The following is a 26,266-nucleotide window of genomic DNA, read 5'->3' on the forward strand; positions in this document are numbered from 1 at the left end:
AGCAGGTGAGATACAGTCTGTCTATATGGTAAAGACACAGACGTGCTGGAAGAAGTTTTTAAGCATAATAATCAATGTTATTGATTACTGGAGGCCTTTGAAAACAGGTGGACAAACATCCTTCAGGCCTGCAGCAGGAGGACAGGTGGTGCTGCCCTGGTGCCTGAGGGTGACTATCTGACATCAGGTGCACAACTCGCCACAGCTGTAAGTACTCCCAGGCAGTCCGCAGGCTGTTTGCAGAGAAGCAGCAGAACTGCCTGGTGGTAGCAGCAGGCGAGTGCTGCTTTCAACATGAGGAAAACCATCATTTTAACATTGGTTGCAGTGTTGGGAGAAGTCTGTAGCACAGAAGAGAGGTGAGCTGCAGACCATGCACATGAGGTATGTGACAAAAGCCAGCCGTGCTGCTGGGCTCCATGGTCAGTCTTATTGCTCTAAAGTTCACGTGAACGTGTCGCACTTTAATGATCTCCACCTCACTGTGGACTAGCAGAAAGGACTGAAGCCTTCAGTCATACATTTCGTGCTTTATTTTTGTCATGTTTTTAAAGCCTCGTAGATGTTTCCTGCATCACTAAGAGGAGGAAGAGGCATGAGAGGACCTTTTCTTTAGTTTGATCCCAAGGTGGGCTGATTTTCTGAATTTCCCAGGTTTTGTGTTTTGGTGTCGGCACACTTCTGTGCAGTACCAAGGCAGTTCAGACTCTCACCTATCAAACTAGGGCAGTTGCTGGGAGGGTCGCAGGTCTTTAGGTGAGGGAGGCTGTACCATGCAAATGCTAGGAGGCATCGCATGACATACCAACTTGTAGTGCAGTCATTTGAAGGTATGATAGCGTTGTCCAAATCGGCCTTGGTGCAATACTCAATGCCTTTCCATAGAAAGTTGGCTTTACGTAAGACATCAATGAATATCAAACTTAGAATAGCTGCTACTAGCTAAGGAACCTCAAACTGTTCAGAATCATGCAGGAGTTAACTTGTGAGGCCTGGGGATGTATTTTTAGTCTTATTATGGGGAAAATTTTGTGGAATCTATCGTAATGAAACAGAAGCGTGCACGTCCTTCAAAAAGAAAACATCAGGCGTGTTTTAAGGTTGGGAGGTCTGTTCTACAGCATAGTGTGCCTAGAATTGTAGGTCAGATTCAGAATGGCATCCTGTTTATATTGTGCAAGGGGGTTGCCTTTTTTTGATTATAATTGGAGTTAATTATATTTACCTGCTACGTAATGTGCCTTGAGACTGTCCAGTGACCTGTTTGTTTAAAATCAGAAGTGATCAGATAATCTGAACTACTACATTTTCACAGCTCAATTTTGAGCCCAAAGATTTCTATACTAAAATATTTCTGTTCTTTCTGTTCTGTCGTGATTCTAACAAGATGTACATTTAAGGAAATGTGGAAAAAACCTTAATGACCCCTTGATGAGGTTGGGTAAGAAACTCCTGTGACTCTTGCTCAGGCGCTCTGAATTAATTCTGAGAAGAGGAGGAAGGCACGTTAATCAGACATCCTGTCTCCATCTGTGGTCACTGTCTGTTATCCTTTAGGGAAGTGGGGGAAAAATAAACGTATTTGGCATTGGTGCAACCATGAAAATTCCTTTGCAACTCCAGCAGCTATTAGCTGAAGCACTGACGTGTGACATTTAGTTTTGGGAATTGTAACACCAAGCTACCTTGCCCCTTTGACATCAGCTCATTTCCCAGGCAGTCTTCCTCAGCTGCCCCGAGGGGATAAACCCTGCAGTCTCCTGGAGAGCTGCAGAGTCCAAACCTCTGCGGCAGCTGCTTCTGTATGACACCACCCGCTCTAAGCTGTCTAAGAGGCTAGTCTGAGCATACATTATCTCATTTTAGGGACCAATGCCTCATTTTCTAAGACTGAGACTGTCCAGTCTTGCTACTAGCTCTGACAGTCCAAACAACTGGGAGGCCCCTTGAAGACACAGAGAAGTCGGTGCACAAGTAGGTCAATTTTATGGTGCTTTTGCCCAGAAAACCTTGTGCTGAGAAGTTAGGTGACAGCCATTACACCAAGTCCCAATCTCTTTTCTCGTGAGCTTGTTCTTCCCTTTGTGAGCGGACAAAGCAAGGAGCGAGGCTCTTAGACAGCTTGTCAGCTGTGTATGGTTTGCACCATGCCAGCGGTGTGACAGAGCCGACAGCAGCTCTCCTGCAGCTGCCTCATGGCTTTGATCCCAGCTCCAGCCTGCACAGCTGCACTGTGCCACTCGCCTGGCCCCAGCTGCCTGGCCACAGCCACCGCCAGGACAGGGACGTGCAAACCGCACCTCTTCCCAAATCTGGAGCAGAATGAACACGTTTATGTACCAGGCACTGATGAACATACACGGTTCTGAAAGATCCAGATGTCCCAAGCAGCTTTTTCAGGTGTCTAACAACATCTGACATTAAATGTTTCAAATTAAAAAGTACAGATCTAAAACATAAATAGTTTTAGCTTTATGTGATGTTTGAGAGCAGAAGGATCTCATTTGGAAAAGACAAATAAATACATACTCTCTTCAGATCGTTAGGTAGTTCCCAGTATCTATGTTTGCTTTTATCATTAGTTATTTTTATTATTTTATTTTTTTTGCCCTACAGACTAAGGCATAAGATGGTGAATTGAAATCACTGCTCAAAGGGCAAGGGTAGGGCAAAACAAAGATGTTTCTAGGGTGGCTCGTATATTGTTGAGCTGTCTGCTGTTCAGTGGAAAGGAAGCTCCTGCCACTAGTGTAGACTAATAAAAAGAGGATTATTCTGAGAAAATATGCACCCTACACACTGCTTAAAGCATGCTGACCACTATGCAAAGTGGCCTTTTGCATCTGTCTGCAGTACAACCCACTCATGCGCCTTTTCATTACGAAACCGTACAATGGACTGCTGAAACTTCCCACACTAGCAGGGGTGGATTGGGAAATAAGTTCTGCAGGTTTTTTTTTTTCTTCCCATAAATCACAAGCATCCCCTTCCACTTAAGAGAAAAAAAAAAAAAAAAAAAACACACCACTATTATTATTTCTCAAGAAAACATACACTTTGGATTTCTATCAAAGTTAAGGTAGTGCTGTTGTTGTGTGGCAATAGCTCCAGTGTCTTCATCGCCACACCAGTACATGGGATGTGTTGTTACGACACTGGGCAGGACTTTGGTTACCAGTATAATGCCATTGACATCTGAAGAGCTGTTTGGCATCACCTGAGCTCCAGTTCCCTGTAAGCAGAGCTGATGGCCTTTTCCAACCCTCCCCCCTTTTCATGACTTCAGTGGCTCTTGGCAGCAGGTTGCCCTTGGCTTCAGCATGCAGCTTCAGCAAGCTTCCCTGGGCAGAGGAAGCGAAGCTGCTTGATGGGGAATCACTGCATCTGTGCTCCTTGGCTGAATTATTTAGTGATGGTTACAGGTTGTGTGTACCTGGTTCGTTAATGCGTTGGTAACAAGCTGACCGATATCAGCATTTGCATTGCATGGATTAGCTGAAGTTTCATCAGGCTGCCGCAGTGGGAGGTTATGTTAACCAAAACAGTCCAAAGACATATTTATAACCAGAGAGACTAACTGTAAGCTTCTGCAGAAGCTGGCAACAATCCTATAAGTTCCTTGTTGTTTTTGAAGCCTTTGGGTGATGGTTTCCATGCCATATCTATAAATACTTCCCTGACATTAACATTCTATGAAGGAAGAACCTCACTGGCACTAATTAGTTTGCAAGCTGTGATGAAAGTTATATTCTGGTTGTCACTGCTTGCTTAATGTCAGACAGCTTGCATCTAAATTATTAGTGCTACGTTTCTCTTATGAAGACCTGCATTTCACTTCTGCATGTGTGAGGAAATAACTGTCCCTAGGTAGAGTTTGGCTTCTAATACATGCCCGGTGCATTTTATTTTCCTGTTAAATGCTGCTGTGTGGTTTTGCTGCACTTGGCTGCTGTGCCAGGTGACTTTAGGGTAAGAACTGGAGAAGACTGGACTGATGGGAGGTGCTGGATGATGTGCCGAGCCCCAGGACTGGTGCCAGCAGGCGCTGAGGGTGAGGGCTGTACTGCAGAGGCACAATCACTCTTGTTTTCCCCTGGTCCTGCAGTGTAGTTGTTTCCTGCCAGGGCTTGTTTTGGTACTCATAGCTATCCGCACTGTTCTCATTCAGCTGCTTTAGCCAGGAGTAGAGCCGAGCCTTCAATTATTTCCCCACCTATTCCAATGGGGGAACAAGGCGCCAGCAGCCGCACTCATTCCTGAAGGCCTGTGGCTGCCACAGCTGTATAGAGGAAGGAAGGTGGGGTGGGTCTCAGGTGGTGTTTTTGGAAGTGATTTAGATCCATGGGCATGCACACACAGTGATAAAATGAGGGCTTTAGGGAAAATATCCTGTCACTCATGAGTGTAAAAGCTGGGTTGTTCGGAAGTGAAAAAACTTTCCTGGGTACTATGCCTGCTGTTGAAAATTAAAAGAAGGCATCCCTATCTCCAACAACAATAAGTATGCTTTCCAGCTTTTTGTTTGTCCAGCAAGCAAATAAAAAATTAGCTAGTAAGTGTATCAGAAAAAGCTTGCTGATCCACTACTAAACAGACGTTAGAATTGATCTACTTGTAGTGATTTATTCATATTACTATAAAGAGATTTTATTTGCTATTCTGCTCACTAATTAGTGACTGTATTTATTTAGTTACATTTATTATTACTTATTCTGTATGTAATGATCCACTTCTTTATTTAGTTACTTTCAGAATTTCTTTACCACCCGTGAAGAGTAGTACCGTACTTAGCTGTACAACAGGGCTAACAGTGCTCCCTGTTTCATAGCTTTGTGGACCTGGGTTTGTAAAAGATTGAATTTCCTTTGAACACCATCAGGTTAATGTCTTTTGTAAGAGAAAGTTTATTGCGGTCGATTTTGGTGTGATTTCGTTGGCGACTACACAACCTATTAACATCTGGTTTTGAAACTAGAACAAAGTGATCTGAATTCTCCTTGTCAGTTTTTATAGATGTTGAGGGTGCAGTGCTCAGGGGCAGGTACAGAAGTTCATTTATAGGGACAATATGGTTTTTGTGTTTCTATACTTCCTATAAAGAACACACATTGCATTTGGCTCATAATTTCAGTTTATTATCAAAATGTTTTTATCAGATGACAAACCCAAAAAGCTAAAAGGAACATAGGTTTTCAAATGTACCTATTGTAGCAGTCATCTGAGGTATCTGCTACTTATTTTTGGAAATCTGTTTGCTTTGGTATACAAAGCAGTAAGTTCCTTTGCAATCTGCATGAGGATGTCCAACACGTGTCACTGCAGATTTAAAGCCTGTTACCTTCTTATTTAAAGCTCCGTTCTTGCAAGCAGCTCTGCAGCTTTACTGATGTGAGGACTGACATTGATCAGAACATATACAGATTATGTGCAGGATCAAAACCCTAAATACTGAGAAAGTCAGCCTGAAAACTGTACTTGATGGTACACTTGCTGGTGTACTCCATTGAAGAGCTCTGTTTTGTAGACTCTGTCCTATTGCCTAACACCATGCTTTAATCAAATTTCCCAGTTCTATGCAGACGCTGATAAAATATATTACAATACTTCAAGTCAGAAGTGTAGCTCAGATTTAAATATAAAAACTATGGTTTGTACATTGCTAGAAACTTTTAAAAAGACCAACTTTAGAGAAAACAAGAAAAAGCTTAGAAAACCGTGAAAGGGTCTTAGTCTCAATCTTACAGATTACATGTTCAAAAATTAATAAATTACCTACAATTTCAGTTTGGCTGGAAAGTACTAAATAAACTGTTGTAAATAGTGAGTTCAAATAATATACACTGGCATAATTAGTGAGAAATTAATTACAGCAGGTCTTTGGACTCCTCTTTTATAAATGGTTTCAAGTAGAAATGAAAGCATTTGGTAGAACAGATTTATCCTAACAGCATAGGGTACAAAGTCTGACACAGGATACCAACTGTTGTCTCATTATCATAGTATGATGTCTAAAACCATGTGTTACTTAATATTTTCTTCCTCTGCTTGATTGCAACTATGCATTCACCAACCAGTGGGAGATGATGCCTCGTACTTTGATATTTCAAAAAAAAACAATACAATCCAAAGTGCCAGCGACCCATGGGCAACAGGATTAACTATGAGTGAAATGTTACTGTACACTGTCAAGTGTTTTAGATTCTGCAGGGTTCAGTGATAGGAAAAGCAGCTGGTTAGCTAGAACAGCTAACTGCTGCATTGGTATTAGTCCTTCATTTGAGAAATAGATTGATTTGATATGTGATTGTTTATGTTTGCTTGTTTACTAAGAATTACAGTGACTTTTGTAGAACGTATCCAACAATTTTCTTCCCTCCTCCCCTTCTAAAAAGTAGTTCAAAATTTCTCTTCTTCTGGAAAGCTTCTTGAGATGCCAGGCTTGCAGCTCCGTTACCAAACTCGGCATTTTTTAGTAGGGTCCATGTAGTTTTTCGTGGTACATGAAAAGGCTTCAGAAAACTCCTGAGAGTTTTGCAATGATCCTATGACCCTTTAAAACAAAACAAGAATATCTTGGCATTTTTAATTCCCTTCATTTAAAAGCAAAAGCAAAACAAACAAGCAAACCAAAGATCCACATTTCATAACATTTCTCCCCCATCACTTCAAAAAACTGTGGGAAATGCATGTATTTCTCAGCTCTGACTGTTGGTTCCCTTTCACCTAAAGTGGTGGCTGTGTCTTCTCCCTCCAGTCTTACATTCCCTTTTGCAACCCCCAGAAATATAGGACCAGACCTTCCTCATTATGGGCTCTACAAAGACTTCCATTTATTTCTATACCAACAGCTTTACTGCCTGTTGTTTGTTTTCACTGAGATTTTTTTCATAGCTATCTTTTGTTGATAAGTTTCCTGCTAATGGGAAAACAAGACCCAGAGGTGGAGGAATATGGTATAATTTTTCATCGAATATTCATTTACATTTTTACACCAACCAGATTTTAACTAATATCGTATTGCTTCTTTGGGCGTTTTCACAAATGTTCCGGTGAACAAGTTTCCTGGAAAAAAGACTCATACAAACAGCAGATCTCAAGTGAGTATGAGGACGTAGCAGCTAAAGTGGTTTTGTAGTTGTAATTGTGAACATGTGTGAATGTAACTGAGAGGAGTTGCTCATTCCTTCAGGAATGGAAATATAGCATGCACATGTCTACGCTAGAAAACAACTTCAGCTGCAAATGTCAAACATAAATACCGATGCACATTGATTGTGGACCGGGAATTATTTGAGGGACTGCTCCTGTGAGTAATTTTTGGTTGTTCTGTGAATAATCATAATGATTACATTCGACAGAAACAGCAAGTGTCCGGAGAAATTGAGGTGAAGTTCAGCAGGTGACATCTGCAACGATTTGACAGGCTCCACAAGATCAAAAGCGAAAATATTTCCCAGCTGGTCTCAGCAGCAGTGCAGGAGGTAACTTTCTATTTTTTAGCCATTTTTCTGGGCTATGTATTTAAGTGATTTAGTAGGGCTTCACTGTTTAGTGGCCAAGAACTGCTAAAGCGCGAGTTCACCAGAAACAGAACAAGAAGTATTTTGGGTCTATTTGCATATGTTACAAACAAAAAGTGTACTGAAATGCTTTCTACTTCAGATCTCTTAGATGGGCCTCATCCTGAAAATTGCCTCATGTTCTAACTATGTTAGTATAGTTCCTCATTGATATTTGTGTAATTGGATATAAATTTTATAGCCTTTCATCCTGATGTAAAACAGCACAAGCATGATATAATGTGTCCAAAATATACACAAATACAATTATGTGAAGATGCTGAACTGGTAAACTTCAGGGGACTCGTGCTTCATAGAAATTAGGTATGGAAGGAAGAGGCAAAGTTCTGCAGAACTGTGGTAGAGTCTCATGAGTGCTGTGGCTGAACTCAGCTGCTTGTAGGACTTGTGCACAAACTGCCTGTAGGAGAGGTCTGCGTATGGTATCAAAACCACCCACAGTGAAATGTCAGTCAAGGAGCAACTGAAGGAACAGTCACTGCTTTCACCAAATATTTAAGCATGTGGGATAAGTGAAATAGTTCTTTGGTGAAAAGCCATTGACAGAAAGATGTTGGAATTAATGCTTTGAATCGTATCAAGCAAAATCAGTTACTGTGCATGGGAGTCCTGGAGGTGATTCAAAGTTTACAGCTATACCACTAAGGAACAGGTTGCTCTGACTTAAAATGAAAAGATCCTAGTCTGGTCCTAATAATTCACACCAAACAGCCAAGTTTACGGTATGTCCCTCTTGAATTCAAGCTCACCTATTCTTGGGAAGGATAACTGACAATACGAGGCAGAAAACACACATTTGCTTATTGTACCAACACATACAGGTTTGTAAGTAATCTTCCACCAAAACCTCACTCTTGCAAGAGAAAACAAATGGTGATTTTGTGTAGCTTTCTATATGCCTAAATCAACCCTGGTAAATGAAACCTAGCATTTTGTGCTGGATTTTATAATTCAGTAGCTAAAAGCTGTGTTGCACCTAGGGAATTACACTGAGGATTGTTATACATGCTGACCTGAATTTGCCTGGGCTGTGCACGTCAGTTTTGATGGAGTTCACAGCATATTCTGGTCTGTATGTTCCACACCATACCTACACACGTAACAAAGAAAAGCATTTGTTAGCAATAAGATTGTCCAGGATGAGTCCTGCTGTCATTTCACTATGGAATACTTAATATCTCGAGATTAAATTTCATTTTAGAACATACCAAAAGTACATATTTTTTTTTAAAGGATACAGTCAGCATCAAACAAAGGCAGTATGAAATACCTGTGCGAAATTCAGAAAAAACAGCTGCTGATGGTTCATGTCAAGACCAGGAAGAAGCTTCTCTTTCCCATTCTTTTTCACATAATTTTCATAGGCCTGTAAAATGAATTGTGTAGCAATGTTACAACGTCTACTCCATACAGTCAAAATGAAATGATGACAAGGAGGAACATCATGGAGTCTTTGACATAATTTATCATCAACTACCTTGGCCATCCGTCTTATCACATGCAACCTTTATCCCTGTGCTCCCAGCACAGGGATCCCCAACCCAGTGTCTGGGCCAGGTGTCCCTGCCTGCTTCTGGCAAAAATTATCTCCAAGACAATGAAGATGTGATCAGAGCATTCATTCCCCCTCCTCTTACTCATCTTTCCCTCCTACCCTTGTTCTTTCTCTTATGAGTTATTCTTGTTCCTTTTCTTCTCCAATAAGTTAAAAAAGTGTGGTAAGATGCTTCAAAAGTGGAAACAAAACCAAAAAACTCTTGATTCTACAGAACATGTGTGCTGGTCACAGTTTGCTTTCCTCTCAAATGTTTATCAAACAAATGAATATCATCTTATTTTGCTAATTATAGGGTTAGAATCTGAAATAATACACCTACAGTAAGATAGGCTTTCCTGTATACAATGCAGAGCTCCAGGATCCCATTTTGCTAGCATAAAACTGATTGTGCAGGGAGAAGATCAGTTTTATCAACTATTAAATCAATCGTATCAATTAATAATGCTATATTATAAAAAAACATTTTTTCATTTTTAGCTATGTTTGATTTTTTAATGGACTAGGAATAAATGTATTTTTTTTTTTCTAACAATTGCAAAATACTTTAAAACTTTCCATAGTAATAAAAGCAGCATTCATGTTTCTCATGAAGACCACATGTCAAACAGTAAATTGTTAGCATGTTGCTACTTATAGAAAGATGCTGGCAAACTGGAGAAATGTTCTGACTGAAGACGGTGCCAAACTACAGCAAGAGGAAAGCCAATTGCACAAGTGCAAATTGAAGAACGAGTGGTTAACAGGTCTAGTGACAAGGCTCCTGTAATTTTAATCAATCATAAGCTGAACAAGAGCCAACAGTGCCATGATACTGCAAAAAAAGGCAAATGTCATACTGGGATGTATAAACAGGAATGTCTTATACAAGTCACATGAAGTAATCCTTCCCCTGTACTTGGCACTGGCCAGGTCTCAGCTGGAGCACTCTGTCCAGTTTTGGGCACTGCACTTAAAGTAAGATGTGGACCAACTGGAGAGAGTCCAGAAGAAAGCAGCAAGAATGAGCAGAGGTCTAGCAAACATGACCTATGAGGAAAGATTGAAAGAACGGGGTTTGTTTAGTCTAAAGAGGAGAAGTCTGGGCCTTCAAGTATGTAACAGCCTTCAAGTATGTCAAACGTTGCAGAAAAGGAAGGAATCGATGGCTCTGTGTTCCCACTGTTGGAAGCAGAGATGTGACAGCACTCACACTACAGCATGGAGGTGGAGGAACCTCCCTTACTGCAGGTTTGGCTCTTGGAAATGTTGGTTGTGCCTGCTGGGAGGGGGGACTGGGGGAGCTCTCAAGGTTCCTTCTTGTCTTTTTTTCTACTATTTATATGATGTCATAATAAGTATGGATAGCCAATTCTATTTTTTAAATACTTCTGACTTTCTACTTTTTCTCTGCCTACGCCCATTCCTTTCAGAAAGAGAATGGCCTTTCATGGGTCCATACTGCTCTGCTTTTTTGTTTGATTTGTTTAATTCACAAATGTTCTGATAGTTCAAGATAAGACTGATGTAGTATGCCATACCGATGCCTCTTTTAGTCTTCCAAGTCATTCTTTAAACTCTCCTTTATGATTGTATTTATGTATTTACCCTCAAACGTTTGTATTTCTAGCGGTGTAAGTGTTGCTGATGGCCTTGTTTGCAGAAGCTGTGATGTGTGAGTTGGCCCATGCATCCCAGCAGGCACAGCATGAGGAATTATAGCAGTCTAGTTGTCAAGTGTGGAGTATTTTGCTACAGAACGAGGTGTTCAGGGAAGGAGTGGAAGGATCACGTTATGATGGCCTGCACTGTCAGATTTGTAAGTAAAAAGAAAATGGCCAGGAAAGGAAAACCAAAATGCTTACAAGTCCCCCATGGAAGGCTTAGCGCAAGGAATCCAGATGTCGCTGACATCTTTGGATATCTATTTAGGGGACACCAGTCACTTGTATGAGATGACATTTTGAGCAAGGAGTAGTGTTACACATAGGCAGAGACTGTTTATGGACAGAGCTTAGGAGGAAATAATTCTAGCCCTCCTTTCTGGCATGAAAAGGCTGGTGAAGGCAGACAGAGCTGCTCAACATCATCAGTTTAGCTAGGTGATGGTCCAAGAGTGGCATTGATTTGTTGAATGGTTTTATTCTACAAAGTCCCTATTCACAGAAGAAAGAAAAAGTTGAAAAAGATGCAGAGTGTGCTAGCAGTAAATAATATCTATCCTGAAACAATTAATAGGATGAAATACAACAGCTTGGTCCTATTCCTAACACAAAAATAATGTTTCTCCTTCAAAGACTCTGAAATTCATTTTCTTAATATATGATGGTTTTAGCTAAAATAGAAAAATGGATGCTTCTTACCCTATATGCTTGTCTAACACCTCCGTTATCAGCAATGTTTTCTCCTAGGGTGTTGATTCCACTCAGCTGTAAAACAAAAAAAAGAAGTACAGTTTTCTGAAAGAGGAACTTATTCAGGGCCTCTAATGCCAAACTTTGTGCTTTATTCACTTTTAGAGGGGAGAATTCCCTTAAAATATGAAGTTTTAGCAGAAGATTATGACAGTGTCTCTGAAAGTTATCTGCCTCCCTTGTCTCAAAATCCATGCAGATACTCTTGTTTTCCCTAATCCTCTTCTTCCCCATCCAGGTAGCTTTCTAGTATCTCATATCTCTGTTACTCGGATTTTCTGATGCTTAGTCGTTTGTTCATTCATTCTTCCTTTTTTCCCCATGTCTTTAACCATCATCTTCTTATCACAGTTCCAGTTAGAAATGGGCAGAATCTGTCCGTAAATTAAATCCAAAGTCCAGATAGTTGAAATTATCAGTTAACAGACCTCAGCACATCTGCTAGGAAGTTAAGTATTTTCCAGTATATTAGGCCAGTTAAGTAGCTCTTTGGTAGCAAGATGCATAGAAGATAACAATTTAGCTAATACAGTACTTGTAAAGCAGTGAAGTATCACTAAAGATTATGAATCTTTGGTAATAGAGAAATGGTAATTTTATTTTTAAGAAATTATACTTTTGACCTTTAGCCTGGGCCTTTGGCTTCAATATTCAAAGCTGCAAAACTTAGCATCATCATTAGATTGAATATGATATGTGAAAAATGGCAGACAAATTTGCCAAAAAAATCTCTTTTATTTTTAATGGCTTCTCTGTCAGTCCCAGCAGTTTTAAAAAGAGATTTAGGAGATCCTCAGGGCAAGAACATTTTTCTTTTCCCTATTCTATATGAGGAATATATTGTCAGCCTCTAAGAAGACCACACAGTGGTAGTCAGAGAAGTACCTTCTTGTAAGCATTTTCTCAGTGGCCACCTAACTGTAGGAGGTCCCAGCCAAGAACTTTGTTCCTTACAGAAATAGGTGGTGGCACTGTGCAGTGCCCTGCATGGTTATCCAGTGAAGTCTAGAACAAACAAGGTGGGTGCTGAAGGTAACTGCTCTGCCACCATGCAATGCCAGTGAGCTGGGCTGCTTCCCTTTCTTACTGTGCCGTGGTGACCCAGCAGCTGCCCAGGGACTTCCCTCTGGAAGGTGCAGGAGAGTGAACTGAAAACTGTCCTGGTGCACTGTGTGCCTCTGCTGACAGAATAAAGGCACCTCACCCAGAAACGATGGTTGAAATCTGCTGTCTGTAGCTTTGAAGAACACGCAGTGCCAACCTGCATCAGTTACAGCCTTGTGGCACTACTGTGGGGGCACCGTGAAGATAATTAAGCTGTTTCTATATTACTTAAACTGGCTTGCATGTTAGAGGTAATGTGGATGCATTAGCAGAGCATTTGGTCATCCTCAGAATGACATGGCATGGTATGAAGTACTCTGTGCTATGGAGACAGAGCTGGCTCTTGCCTGTGGTGGCTTTGCAGCTTGCATTCAGGAGGAACAGGACCGGTTTCCTGTTCAGCAAGAGGAATGCTCAAACAGCTCTTACCTGTTCCTTTGAGTTAATGTTCATCTTGCTGGGACACAAAACAGACCTGATCCTGCAAACTGTGCTCATGTAATTAGGGCTTCCAGACACAGCCATTACACTCTATGCCGAAAACACCTAATAGTTTTAACCCTGCAGAATGCTATAAATGCAGTTACATTTAGATTGGCTGCCTCTCCTAAGTCTGCATTTCATCTTTTCCTCGTAGTCCTACTGTACTCTGGTTCTCCTCAGGTCTTATTGCTTTGTAGTCCGCATGTTTATTTTCAGGAAAGAGCAAGAAAATTGTGAGAGAAAGAAAGCAGCAGGGAGGATCTGTTTTCATGGGAGTATACATTATTTGCACACCAAGCTTTAGAGAAATGAGGATCAAACATTTAAGGTATTTTTTGTTTGTTTGTTCTGCCTTGTAAAGAATAGCCTTTGAGGGTCTAAAAAGGCTTCTAGGGTAACTACTCCTAGGACTGTTACTCCTTTGGAACATAAATCCTGCCTCTTTCAGCACAACTAGTGTATGCGTGGAGTTTTACCATTATCTTTAACAGTCTCTTACTGTTTTCCCTCTTTTCTTTTTGAGGTGTAGGGGGTGACACTGTTGGCCATATGCCAAGAGACTATTTATGTGGAAAAGGGTTTGCACGTGTAGGACAGAAGATTTTGTGTTCCCTCATTACAAACAACATTGGTAGTTACAAATAAATGCAACATACCTGCTGTCCCCCTGCTAGGTCCCATGAGAAGTTTCCATACTGGTACACCATACACTGCGACAGTTCCTTAAAATTGCGTGCTGATTCTTCGGTCCACCAGTCTACGAGGTCTCCATTCTCATTAAAATTTCTGCCTGTAATAATGTTTTAGCAGAATTAGCAGGAAAAGAGGTTTTTTGATGCACTAAAATGGGTCGCAAATAATTACAATCACACGTGCAATAAATAAATAAATTTCTGTAATGAGGAAGTCATACAGATGATGCTCTTAATTTTCCTTTTTTTTTTTTTTTTTTCCTAAACCAACTATATTCCAGCTAAAGAATAAAACAAACTAACCCAGACTGAATTAGAAGGTTGGATTAAGGTTCTCTTAGGAAGTCTGGCATACTTCTGACCTGTGATTGATGCTGGATTGATCCTGTGTGTAAAACTTTCCACTTACTCTAAGTTTTGTAACTAGAAGCTCAGTAACTTACCATTGTCATCAAAACCATGCGTGATTTCATGACCGATGACCATGCCTATGCCACCATAATTCAGAGATTTGGGCTGAGATGCACTGAAGAAAGGGGGCTGTAAAATGCCAGCAGGAAAGACTGCAAAAAAAGCCAACATGATTAAGGTACTGCCTCATTATGCCATGTGTACAGTGTGAACAGGCCATTTTAGCAGGCTGCAAACAAAGTCATGCTGTTCCCTCAGATTTACCAGCAAAAGTAATTTTATCTACATGTGGTAATGGCTGTAGGGAAGTAGAAACAGATCAGCGGGACCATTCCCTTTCCTCCCCAAGCTTAGGGTAAAGCAAAACTGGTCTTTAAACACTTGCATAATCATGATCAGATTTACTTTAAGCATTTGTTACGGTTTTGCTTTGCAAAGGAGCAGCTGTACTTTTCCAGTTCACAGCATTTAGCACTCTCAGACTCTTGTAGCATTATTAAATAGACTTTGCAACATCATGAAAGATGGGTGGGTGTTCCCCTAGAATGAATAAATTATTTGATCATAGCCCCCACCAGAAATCAATCTCAGAAGAATTTGTTCTTCCTTTGAAAATATCAGTAACTCCCACTAGAATAATAATAATAAAAAGCCATGAGAGCAGTGAAAGAACTGGAACAAGGAACTTCTTTTCACCCACTTCTAAGTTTATTTTTTTACACTTTTAAGAAATAGCTTAGTAAAAATAAATAATCTTGCAATTGTGGTGTTTTTTAAAATTAACATTTGTTCTTGTGTTTCAGTGTAAATCCCAGTACGGTTCTAGAGATTTCTTACAAGAGGAAAAAGAACCATGAGAAAATTGAAAAATAAGAGGTTAGAAAAGAAACCATTTCTTCTGCCCTGTGTAAGCTGCTGCCTGCTGTCATGGTAATTCTGTCGTTGTTACTTTGGCATGTAATTAAAGGGCTGAATGTTTCAATGTTCATTAGTATCAGAAAATGCTGATAGTAAAGACGAGTGTAAATGCCACACTGTGTGATGGGCCGTTTTGTTGGCTGGTAAAACAGCAATATCTGGAGTACAGCATCAGAAGGCTAGTCATTTTTTTTGAAGATTACTGCTAGCAATACATTTCCTCAGAATGATAGGCATCGGTCCTGCTGGCTTGAAACACAGCTGTAACTCCTTTGGAGCTCAGTGTGTTCTTCAGTTGAAAACCCATGGACATCTTCCCTTCCTGGAGGCAGGCAGTTCCCCAGGACTTTCAGTTTAGAATAATTAACACCCTGTCACCTCATCTAGTTTTAGAATAAAAAGTCAAAATTTAAAGATTTTTTTTTTTCATTTCGTCCTTCTGAAAACAAGTTATTCCCCAACTTCTGCTACATAACACAGTGGATAGCTCTTCTTCCTCTAGCGGGATACGTTTCAAGCTGATGGAACAGCGGGAATCAGCTGTATTGAAATGCAGTAACAGAGCTCTAAACTTCCTACAGATCCTGCATAAAACTCCTTTCTAGAGGCTATTTTTTTAAAGAATAGAATTACTAATCTAATTTGGACATCATTCTAAAGATCAGACTACTTTAATTATCCACACATGCCATAGCTGAAAGATGAAGTAAGAATTTATGGTTCAGATTAACAGCCATCACCTTCAGTCTTCCAAATCAGGATTTATTTTCTACAAATTATTGAGCAAAACAATGTCTAACAAGGCCTTCTGAGCACATTTTTCTGCTTAATATCCAGTAATATGTTCAAAATGCTCACTTAGCTTTACCACCTACCCAAATGACTGTACTGTCTTGCTGTCCTTAGTACTAGTAGGGAGCTCTTCTGTGCTGTGATTTGTAACTAGATCGTTAACTGCTATGGATAAGGTAGCTGGTGAGAGATTTTCTGAGGAAAGTTTGTCTTTTGGGAAGTGCTGATTTCATTAAGCCTCAAATGTTTTGTTCCAGCAGCCACAATTATTTTTACTTTGAGAAAGTGGTGACAGCCCTGTAGGATTGCTGTCTGCCTGGGATGTAAAGCAGCTCTGAACAAGGAGCATATATTCCAGGAATAAGCTGCTGGTTCTGTGCTCAGGACAGCTCACGTGAGGCTGCATTCCTGGAGTCTGTCTTCCTAGCAGTGGATCTTACAGCTGTATATGGGAAAGTGCAGGAGATAAGGACACAGAAGCTGAGAATAAGCTGTTTTCTGTACTAACGCTTTCCTGTCTGAATCTCAAGCTTGTCCTTGAGATCTCAAGGACAATCCTGTCCTTGTTCTGCACATGATTCAAAACATGAGGAGATGAAAAACGCTATGGCCACTGATCTCAAGCAATGAAACCTCTGAGCTTGCTCTACTGAGATCCTTCTACAGCCCCCATTTCATTTACAACTTTTAAAATACATGCAAATATATGTATATATGTAATTTAGCCATTAAAAATATATCCAGGTAGTAAGCTTGTAAACCTTACCTATCTGATTCCTACTTGCAGAATAAAAAGCATTGACAACAGCAGCTCCACTTATCCACCTAGGAACAACAAAAGAATAAAGGTTAGAATTTCAGTTCTCAGTGGCAGAGCTAGTGATTATAGGTACAAACCTAGAAATGGAAATCACAGGATCTCAGCATACTCGAGGTTTGAAGGCAGTTTTGGAGACTGATGAATTCAGTGCCTTGCTTACAGCCCGGTGAACTAGAGAAAGTTGCTCAGGATGAGCATAGAACCATAGAATGGTTTGGGCTAGGAGGGACCTTAAAGCTCATCTAATTCTACCCCCTGCCATGGGCAGGGACCTCTCCCACCAGACCAGGTTGCTCAAAGTCCTGTCCAGTCTGGCGTTGCACACCCTCAGGGATGGGGCAGCCACAGCTTCTCTGGGCAGACTGTGCCAGTACCTTACCACCCTTATTGTTAAAAAAAGTTTTTTCTTAGACATAAGTAGAATTTGTTGTGTAGCAGTTTGTACTCCTTGTCTTTTGTTCTGTCACCGAACACTAGTGAGGAGCCAGCTCCATCTGCTTTACTCCTGCACATCAGGTATCTCCACACATTGTTAACACTCCCTGTCACCCTGCTGCCATTTCTCCTTGCAGCTGAACAATCCCAGTGCTCTCAGCCTCTCATCATATTTGAGATGCCCCAATCCCTTAACCATTTTTGTAGTCCTTCCCTTAGTTATCCAAACTGCTTAATGGTGATACTTGGTTTGTGTTTTCATTTCTGCTCTTACTGCAGGACTGTACAGGCAAACTTTTCCATGAAAAAAAAAAAAAAACAAACACAAATGCAAGCAAACAAAAACTATCAAACAAGAAAAAAAAACACTAAAACATAGAAATGAAGATCATAATGATATCTAAGCACTTGGGGATGATGTAATTTTTTTTTTTTTTAAGACAATTTACTTAACAGGATTTTTGCATTTTTTGCATTGCTTATCATCGTCATATATCCAGATATCTCAAGTACCAGATTAGAAACTATTGCAGTTTTCACTTTAACACACTTCCTTGAGGAATGAAGTCACATGCAAAGATCATCATGGGATCTGTGGCAAGGCTTAATTCACAGTCCAATAGGTTAACTTCAATAATAACTCCTTTCCTTGCTGAAGACTCTTAGCCTTACTTTTGGTCCATCTCAAAACATAGGAAACAATGGAAATACAAGCATGATTTGATTTACAGAGCCAAGGAGCAGAACCAAGAAATACACAGGCTGATGGTTTTTGATTTCTTCTTAGGAGACGAAAATACTTCTTTTCTCTCTTTTCTCTCGTTTCATATGTTCTTACTGCTCGTTGCACATGTATTAGCATGTGCAGCTGTATGTGCTTTATCTGGTTCTATGGGCTTGAGTTGTGTCTCATATTAGCACAGTTCTGGGAGGTAGTCTTTGATCTGGGAACTGGTAGGACTAGAAAAGTAAAACTGAAGTCTTGCATCTCTGGTTCTGGTTGAGAGCTGAGGGCTATAGTGGCTTATAGGCTATGAGTTCTTAGGATGATTTGTAATAAACGAGTTTTTCCTTTACATTAGCAGTTAAGCCTGACCCTGACAGTTTTATTATACTTAATAAATAGTACCTGACAGTACACTGAAAAGTTTTTCATAGGAGACTTTGGACTAACAGAGTGAAGTTGTAAATGATTTATTTGGTAACTGTATTGCACAACCAGTCAAAAGCTATGAATTGTATCCCAACAGTGGCTATTACTCAATGAACTGAAAATTAACTTGCAGAATAAATGATACCTATCAGGAGATGATCACTCGTGGTTGATATTAAAAACCTCAGCTATAAGGTTGATGATCACTTCCAGGCTCACTTTAGGTAATTTTTGAATGCAATTAGGTTTGGTAATTATGGTAGTTACTCTTAACTAATATACTCTTACGGGAACAAAACAGGAGTTGTGCTAAATTAAGGAGAAGTAATTCAACAAGCAAAGTTCAAACAAAGTTTGAAGTTAAAATAAAAAAAAGTGAGATAGCTGTTAGGTAGAACATACATTTACAGTTAATAATATGTAAATATTGAAGAGAAAAAGCAATATTTGGTACTATTTATCTAAATAATGATTATATTTCTGAAAAAGCTCTGACAGAGTATTTGGAAATTTCATAACACCCGTTCATAATAGGTGTGAAGTATACGTCATCTTCTGAAAAGGTAAAAGTTTGAAGATGTGAGATGATTTGTTTTGTTTTTCTTAAAAAAAAAAAAAAAAAGTGTGGAACAGCACTGTGAAAATGATAAAATAATTAAAAATAGAAAGACAATCATATAATAATTCAGCTAAGTACCTTTAGAAGTCATATGGTCTCATGTGAAGGTAATTAGATCAGGTTGCTTATAGGCTTGTCCATTCAGGACTGGAGTATATCCAAGGACGGAGACCAAACAGTCTCTCTGGGTCTTAAGGTGAACAGTTTTTCCTAATATCTAGTCAATATTTTTCATATTCTAATTTGTGTCTTTTCTCACTCATCCTATCCCTGTGCATCTCCAAGATGCATCAGGCTTCTCTATATCCCTTCCAGTTAGGTAGTTGAAGACAACAGTAAAACCCCTCCTTTGTCTTCTCAAGACTGAACAAAAACAGTTCTCTTATCCTCTCCTCTACACAAATCCATCTCTGCAGCCCATATTCAAATGAACAGTCCTGCAAAGTTCGCATAGCCTATGGTGACCACAGTCTTTTTTCTGATTTGACTTAATTAATTTTTAAATGGGTCAGAGCTGAGGCAGGAAGAGTAGCCAGCACAGCTAGGGAATGTTCTGTGTCAGTCTTTTAGTACATCTACATCAGTATTTTAATTCAGAGCATGAGAACATTTCTGAAGTAAATTCCTGCTCATCTTCGTTTAATCATGCCTTGTTTGGCATTGCACAGCAGTCTCTGAGCAACAGAAATAAAACACATGGGGATGAAATTCATCTTTCGGATGAACTTAATTGAAAAGCTGCTCTCCAGGAGTCCACTTAATCCGCTCCAGGAGCTGAGAGACCAGAGTAGACCTACTCCAGAATACTTAACCTTCCACACCATCCCCCAAGTTTCATCGCCCTTCTTGATAATGTAGGTTCAGCCTTTGAGAAGATAGCAGTGCCCTCCTACTGCCTCTCTTAATGGGGGAAAATTTGCAGGAAGGTCAATAAAGCATTGATGATTACCCTCCAACCAAGTACTTCCTCCTGTGGAGATTGGGTGAAAACCTATATATGGTATTTTGAAGTACTTACTCCTCTTTGTCCACCTTTTCTCTGAGCTTTTTCAGTCTTTTCTTCTGGGTAAATACTAAATTTTGAATAATGTTTTCAAAGTATTCTTCTTCTTTGAAGTTCAACTTAAAAGAAAGAGGAGAAAATACTTAGTGGCCATGTTACTGATTTGCAGTTAAAGACAGAGCTGGAAAATCTAGTCTTCAGTGTTATAATCAAAGCAATGCATTTCTAAGAGTGTTTTTTATCTGGGGTTAAAGCATGGTTCGCAGTTCTCTGCTACATCACTGAGTTGATACTGTAGCCGGATATATGTTAGTGGCTATATAATCCTTACCAGAGATCTTTATTCCCTCTTTATATGTTTCAAACGAAGTTGAGCATTTGTTGGTTTTGACCCTAATTTCTGGGAGTTGCCTGCTTGAAACCAGTATCTGCCAGCCTAGAAAGCTGCAATTCTTCCTTGGAAAGAATGCATAAACAAGGTTTAAACTGTGTTTTAAAAGCATACTCTAATTATTTTTCAAAATGAAAATTTCACCTTCTAAGGTAAATTCTATGTGAACCTACATGGATGCTGATATGCTAATGGAGTTATTCTTAAAATGAACCTGCATCGTAAAAGAATACCGAGGACACGTTTGCAGTGAGAAAGCTCAGATGCAGTTTAAATTATACAGGTTGTCCACATGGTACTTCAGGGACTGATTCCCATTCAAGGCTAGGCAGGTGCAGTTACTAAGTTAAGTGTACCTGCATCCACGTCAACCAGTGTTAAGTCAATCTGTGGCAGATTTAAATATACTTGACTGAACACCATTGTCTCTATATGTTATTCTAGCATAATTCCTCTAGAATGTATACATTCCCTTGAAATACCATCAAATACACATTGCCATCGGTTCTGGATCAGCTGCACCACACTGAACTTTAATACGTTCTTACTTCTGTGCAACTCAAGACAAGATTGAGTTATTCTGTGCAGATGTGCATGATTTGGCTTGGCTAAGAAGACAAAACCACAATTTCTCTCTTAAGACCTTTTTCTAATTATGCTGCCTATTGTGGATACTTACCTCCTGGTACTCACTATTCAGCTTATTGTCATCAGTCATGATCTCATCTGGATAACCGATCCTCTCTCTAATTGCTGTTGCCTAGGGAAAAGATAATTTGATATCCTTAGCCATCAATCATGAATTAGGTAATAAGTGTAGTATGGAAGCAACTGCAGAAAACCCAGAACTTCAATTATATAGTTTTTGTACATTTCTTTAATCACTGAAATCACAGTGAGGTTTATGGTTAATTACAACAATGGAAAATTCCAGAAAACATATTGTTCCTTCTTTTATAAGTAAACCTAGAGAAGTGTGCACAAGACAAGCAAACAAACTCCAGCTATGTTTTTGAGCTGAAAATCCGATTTAAAAAATAGTAGATAACCCAAAATATTTGTCATACTTTATAATGTTAAAATTGAAATGGAATTCATGACTGGAAGTTTTTTAACTTCAGTATGTTATAGGAAATCACATTTACAAATTTTTAGAACCTCAGCTTCAGTCTGTATCCAAATTTCTTAACTAGCTCCCACATCTACATTGGAGTGAAATGTTTTATTAAATGTTCCCAAATTTTGGCAATTATAACTCCTGAACAAAGTCTTTTAACTTGAACTTTACTCGTTTTCATTTGATAGTTAAATATTGATTTACATGTATATTTGATGACAATACCAGATTAATTTAAAAAAAAAAAGAAAAAAAAATGATTATAGTAGCTACTTCTACCTTTAAAAGAGAACTCACTGAAGGTGTCCAGTCTATGATTTGACTTTTCGTTCTTATACTATTGCACATTTAAGATTTAACTTACTTTTTGCTCTGCTTTCTTCTTGGTTTCTAGATCCATCCATGTGATTTCATCTAAGGTTTTTATAAAAACATCACGTATATCTGCAATCATTTCCTCAACCTTGGAAGAAAACATTAGTCTGTTACATAGCCACATAAAATGATCAAGTTATTTTTCCACAGTGGTAATTTGTTTATTACAGTCTTGTTTTTCCTGCAGTAGCTGCTTAAGTGTGTGGACCACACTCAAAATCTGGAGGTCAAGTTAAGGCGTACTTTTGGCCTGTCCTATGGGAGGAAAGGGAATGGGCATGAGCTCACAAAACAATACAAATTATTTGGATAACTAAAAATCTGCCAGATATCCATCTGTGTGATGTTATGCATCTGATGAAATTATTTTATATGTGTCTACCACAAGAAATGGTGTATCTTAAGCTTGGATTACAGTAAGAGTGACAGGAGGGAACTAAGTCTTTTCAGGTTAATTTTCAGCAATGTTCTCTGTGACCAAAAGCAAACAGAAATAACCGACATGCGATTGTCCCTGTGCCTCGTGTTGGCAGGATGTGAACTAGCATCAGTCTCAAAGAACAAGCAGGGACTGTTGGTTCTAGAAAGTGCTGTTCCTTGCGTGTGCTTTTTGGCTTATGCATTGTCCATCACTATTGTGGCTGTGGTGATGCTTTAGGCCGGCTCCTAGAACAAGTGGAGCAGGCAGATGTCTCTCTCCCTCCAAGTGTGCACACGTACGATTTGTATTTCACATTACTTCACAGTGTGGCCGTTTGCACTGAAGACAGGCCAGCTCAAAGTTAGCGATGCAGAAGTATGCAGTGCAAAGGAATGACTCTCAGAGCCCAGGCATTCTTGTTCCTCCCTAGTGGTACAGTGATTGAGAAGCAAACCTGAAGGTTAGGGTTTTTAGAGAGTGAACCTGCTTTACAGAGAAGTTGAACTGAACATGTAACCCAAGCTTTTAAAAGAACTGCATGTTAAGTGGCAATTAGGTGACATTTGGATGGCACATGGGTTAAGTTAGCTGAAAGCCTTACCACATGTTTACTGTCTCCAGCAAATGCTTCCTCTACATATAACCGTCCCACTGCATTTTCCATGTTGCCGTTGACATAGTTTGCACAGCGCCGCCACACAGCAGTTTCTGATGTTGTGCCATAAAGTGCCTGCCAAACACAAACATCAGATAAAAGAGTGTACATAAACAAAAAGTTTACATTTTTGTATATAGACAATGGCAAAGCCCCTTGCTGTTGTTTCAAACTTAGACATTTTTCTAAATAAAGCTTCCTCAGTGAAATGCTAAAATGTAGTGCTGGATGTTTATAGAGTTCAAAAAGTAGTATTCCTTGATGGTGCAGACTAAGCAAATATGAAGCTTCATATTATAATGATTTTAAAGAGCAGGAACAAAAGAAATAAATGATGAATAGACTACTGTGTTCAGGTATATAAAACTGAACAAACTAAATGTCCATTGACTGCCTTCAGTAATTATTCCTTTTTTTTTTTCCTTTTTTTTTTTCCTTTTTTTTTTTTTTTTTTTCCTTTTTTTTGTAACGAGCTGAATCCTCCTTAAAATGCTGCATATGTGTGTGAAATTGTTTTCTTTCTCACTAACAGACGAAACAAAATGGCCTTAATCTTTCTTAATGGAGCTCAGCAACCTTTCAAAGCAGAAAGTTCAACTGGGGAAATAGAGAAGATTTCTGTTTCCAATCTGTGGGATTGCTCAGCATTTCCTTAAAAGCACTAAAATATCTGCAAGATCAAATGACTGAAAACAAGACTGGGCGCACATTGTTTGGCTGAATCTATTACATTAAATGCTGAAGAGTTTCTAACAAGTCGATGAAAACTGTAGAGCAATTGTTTGCAAATGAATATGACTGTTACCAAAATGACCATATCATAAAGGGATTAATTTAGATTTGGAAGTAACAGAGACCAACTACCAGAACAGTGCTTTTCAGACCCACTTCAGCTATTAAGCATATGTCATATAAATGATGCATACACTCCAGCAGGAGCTTCAGCAAACAAATTTGGCTTTTGTGCACAAAATTCAAAATACATTAATTTTTTATATAGGAAGGGCATAAAAAGAGAGATGAATTTCTGCACCTTACGGAAAGCATTCCTTGTGTCTTTGTAGTTACGGCTTAGGCTGTTTACCAGATCCATTACAAATCGCCAGGCCATGTAATTTTGAAGTTCTCTGTGTAATAAAACAATAATAATAAGCTGGTAATGTTTTTAGACTTCTGAGATTTACTGTAAATAAAATGCAGATTACAAAAATACCTAACATACCTACCTTGGAGTATACTTATTAAGAATAGACTTCAGCTTGGTAAGGTATTCTGGATCATAAACAACCACATCTTCTGTATTCTCAACATTAATTTGTACAGTTGACATTATATTATTTATGAATTTTGACCAGTTGAATACCTGGAAAAGGAATATACATTATTATATGGTTAAATCCTGAAAAAACACTATTTAGCTATTTTGAAAAATATGTTTGTGCAACACAAATGCTCTGACTTTAGTTCTCCTAATAGCTTCACCACTTGTAAATGGCATATAATAGTAACTGATCTGAGATAATTTATATCCACTGTGCTCTAAAATCCCATTAACATATGGTGGTATTTAGCAGAAAGAGTCCAGATACGGTTTTGTTTTCAGTCTTACACAATTAAAAATGTTATGGCACTTTCCATTTAGCCTGGAAAAACAGATTTATTTATTTATTTATTTATTTATTTAAAGTAAAATTTCAATTGCCTTCTTGCTATATTTGGCTATGAACTTCTAAATCAAACCATGACTAAAAGCTTTATTTTTTAATATGGTATGGGCAATAAGAAATTCATAGTATACATGAGAATACATTCTCAAGCATATGGTAAGGGCTTTCTCTGAAGTACACTGAAGTCCATAAAATGATTTATTTTAATAGGCTTTAAAACAGACACACTAAATACCCAGTCTGTAACAAATTTTCCTCTGTATGCTGTAGTACAAGGTACTGAAAAATGAAATAGATTTGATAGCAGATCTGTTAATGTCTGATAGCAGCGTGCTGTGGCAGACAAATCTACTTGTCTTCATTTGCGTGGTACTGCTTGAGACAGATCCCTCAGGCTGCAGTCCTTTGGGCAGTATGGTGTTATATGGTTCTTTATGGTTTCCCTATTTGATATGGTTATATGGCGTTATGGTTCTTTTGACAGGAAAGCTTTACTGGAAGAGATAACGTCTTTTATCAGACAAACTCTGTAGCTGAGGAAAGTAGATAAGCTTTCAGGAATAGATCTCTTCAGGTTTGAAAGAAAGCAGCAAACTTCCAGCTAATTTTAGGAATAATTGCTGTACTATCCTTAGACCATTACAACAACACGACCAACTCCCATCATGTGTCTTTTGTGCATTTTTGGATAAATTTAGAGCAGATGATTATTGCTGATCTGCAGTGCTCCCCAGGAACTAAAAATAACCAGGGCAATACCATTCTGTGAGCAAGAGAAGTTAGTTTCTGACATTATGATTGCATTCTGACAGTAATGGTAACTGTTCAAAGTAAGATCTGTGGGAGAAGGTAAATTATGAAACAGATTAAGCTAGGCAGAATGGAACTGCCATATAATTTAAAGTTGAAGAATCTAAAGTCAATAAAAATAGCAGAGACTATGAAACTGTGTTAGTAATAATAGTGTTTCCTAGTACCTCGCTGGCCTCAGAAGACTCAGTAACACACTGCTGCCAGTCAGACCACAGTGCTTGCCATCAGTGAGCCTCCTTGTCTGCATGCAGGGCTCTGAAGTGGAAGTCGCTTATCACAAACACGTTCGTGTCTAGTAAGACATGATGCTATCGGGAAGGCTCACCCATGTATCAAATCTTTCGATGTTCTTTAGCTGGACTTTGTGGTTACTTGAATTAAAGGCTGTACTGTGGGAACAGCACATGGCTCAGGATAGGAGAAAATTCAGAGCTGAAACGTCTTGGGGGAGCTACAGTGGGAGGAATGGGGAGAATTTTCCTGGTGTATAGTCATGCCATCCTGGGCTTCTTTCTGCATGGTTTGGGAGCCCATCTGACAGAGGAAATGGTGGAAAACCAGGACTTTTTGTTCTGATTGTGTAGCTCTGGATAAACAGGGAGGGTCTGAACAGTCACACACAATAGTGCAACATATTTGAATGGACTGGTGCCTGCATTTTTTTCCATCTCATATTGATGCGGAGGGGCAAGGTCTGCCTTCAGATTTGCAGGAACAGTGGGTACAGAGGCAAAGACTTTTACATATATTTTAACGTCAGCAGACTTTTAGGTAATACACTGTGCAATTCAAGTATCTTGTTTAATTTTAGATGTGTCTAAGCTCAAGAAAGAAATGCATTTAAAGAAAAATATGTCAAGCATTATCAT

The 26,266-nt window shown here is 39.2% G+C and overlaps 1 protein-coding gene and 1 long non-coding RNA gene across 5 annotated transcripts in view; one reads left to right on the forward strand and one right to left on the reverse strand.

Moving 5' to 3' along the window:
* The first annotated feature begins 276 nt into the window (after nucleotides 1-276).
* LOC309881619 overlaps nucleotides 277-26,266 on the forward strand; it is a 51,607-nt gene continuing 25,617 nt past the window's right edge. The window contains exons 1-2 of the long non-coding RNA XR_014318163.1: nucleotides 277-384; nucleotides 7,359-7,481. This is a non-coding gene — a long non-coding RNA (uncharacterized lncRNA). The remainder of the gene's footprint in view (nucleotides 385-7,358; nucleotides 7,482-26,266) is intronic.
* Nucleotides 5,072-26,266, reverse strand: part of MME (membrane metalloendopeptidase) — a 38,263-nt gene continuing 17,068 nt past the window's right edge. For all 4 annotated transcript variants that reach the window (XM_082767774.1, XM_082767772.1, XM_082767775.1 and 1 more), the window contains exons 11-23: nucleotides 24,144-24,280; nucleotides 23,951-24,044; nucleotides 22,864-22,992; nucleotides 21,831-21,929; nucleotides 21,029-21,109; nucleotides 19,974-20,077; nucleotides 16,695-16,753; nucleotides 14,251-14,370; nucleotides 13,772-13,905; nucleotides 11,478-11,543; nucleotides 8,851-8,946; nucleotides 8,594-8,670; nucleotides 5,072-6,550 (exon numbers count right to left, since the gene is read on the reverse strand). In XM_082767774.1, coding sequence (XP_082623900.1) covers nucleotides 6,451-6,550; nucleotides 8,594-8,670; nucleotides 8,851-8,946; nucleotides 11,478-11,543; nucleotides 13,772-13,905; nucleotides 14,251-14,370; nucleotides 16,695-16,753; nucleotides 19,974-20,077; nucleotides 21,029-21,109; nucleotides 21,831-21,929; nucleotides 22,864-22,992; nucleotides 23,951-24,044; nucleotides 24,144-24,280 — 1,296 coding nt within the window. In that variant the 3' untranslated portion in view covers nucleotides 5,072-6,450. The remainder of the gene's footprint in view (nucleotides 6,551-8,593; nucleotides 8,671-8,850; nucleotides 8,947-11,477; nucleotides 11,544-13,771; nucleotides 13,906-14,250; nucleotides 14,371-16,694; nucleotides 16,754-19,973; nucleotides 20,078-21,028; nucleotides 21,110-21,830; nucleotides 21,930-22,863; nucleotides 22,993-23,950; nucleotides 24,045-24,143; nucleotides 24,281-26,266) is intronic.

Source organism: Aythya marila, assembly GCF_965140915.1.
Source record: "Aythya marila genome assembly, chromosome: 9".
In the NCBI taxonomy this organism is placed as follows: Eukaryota; Metazoa; Chordata; class Aves; order Anseriformes; family Anatidae; genus Aythya; species Aythya marila.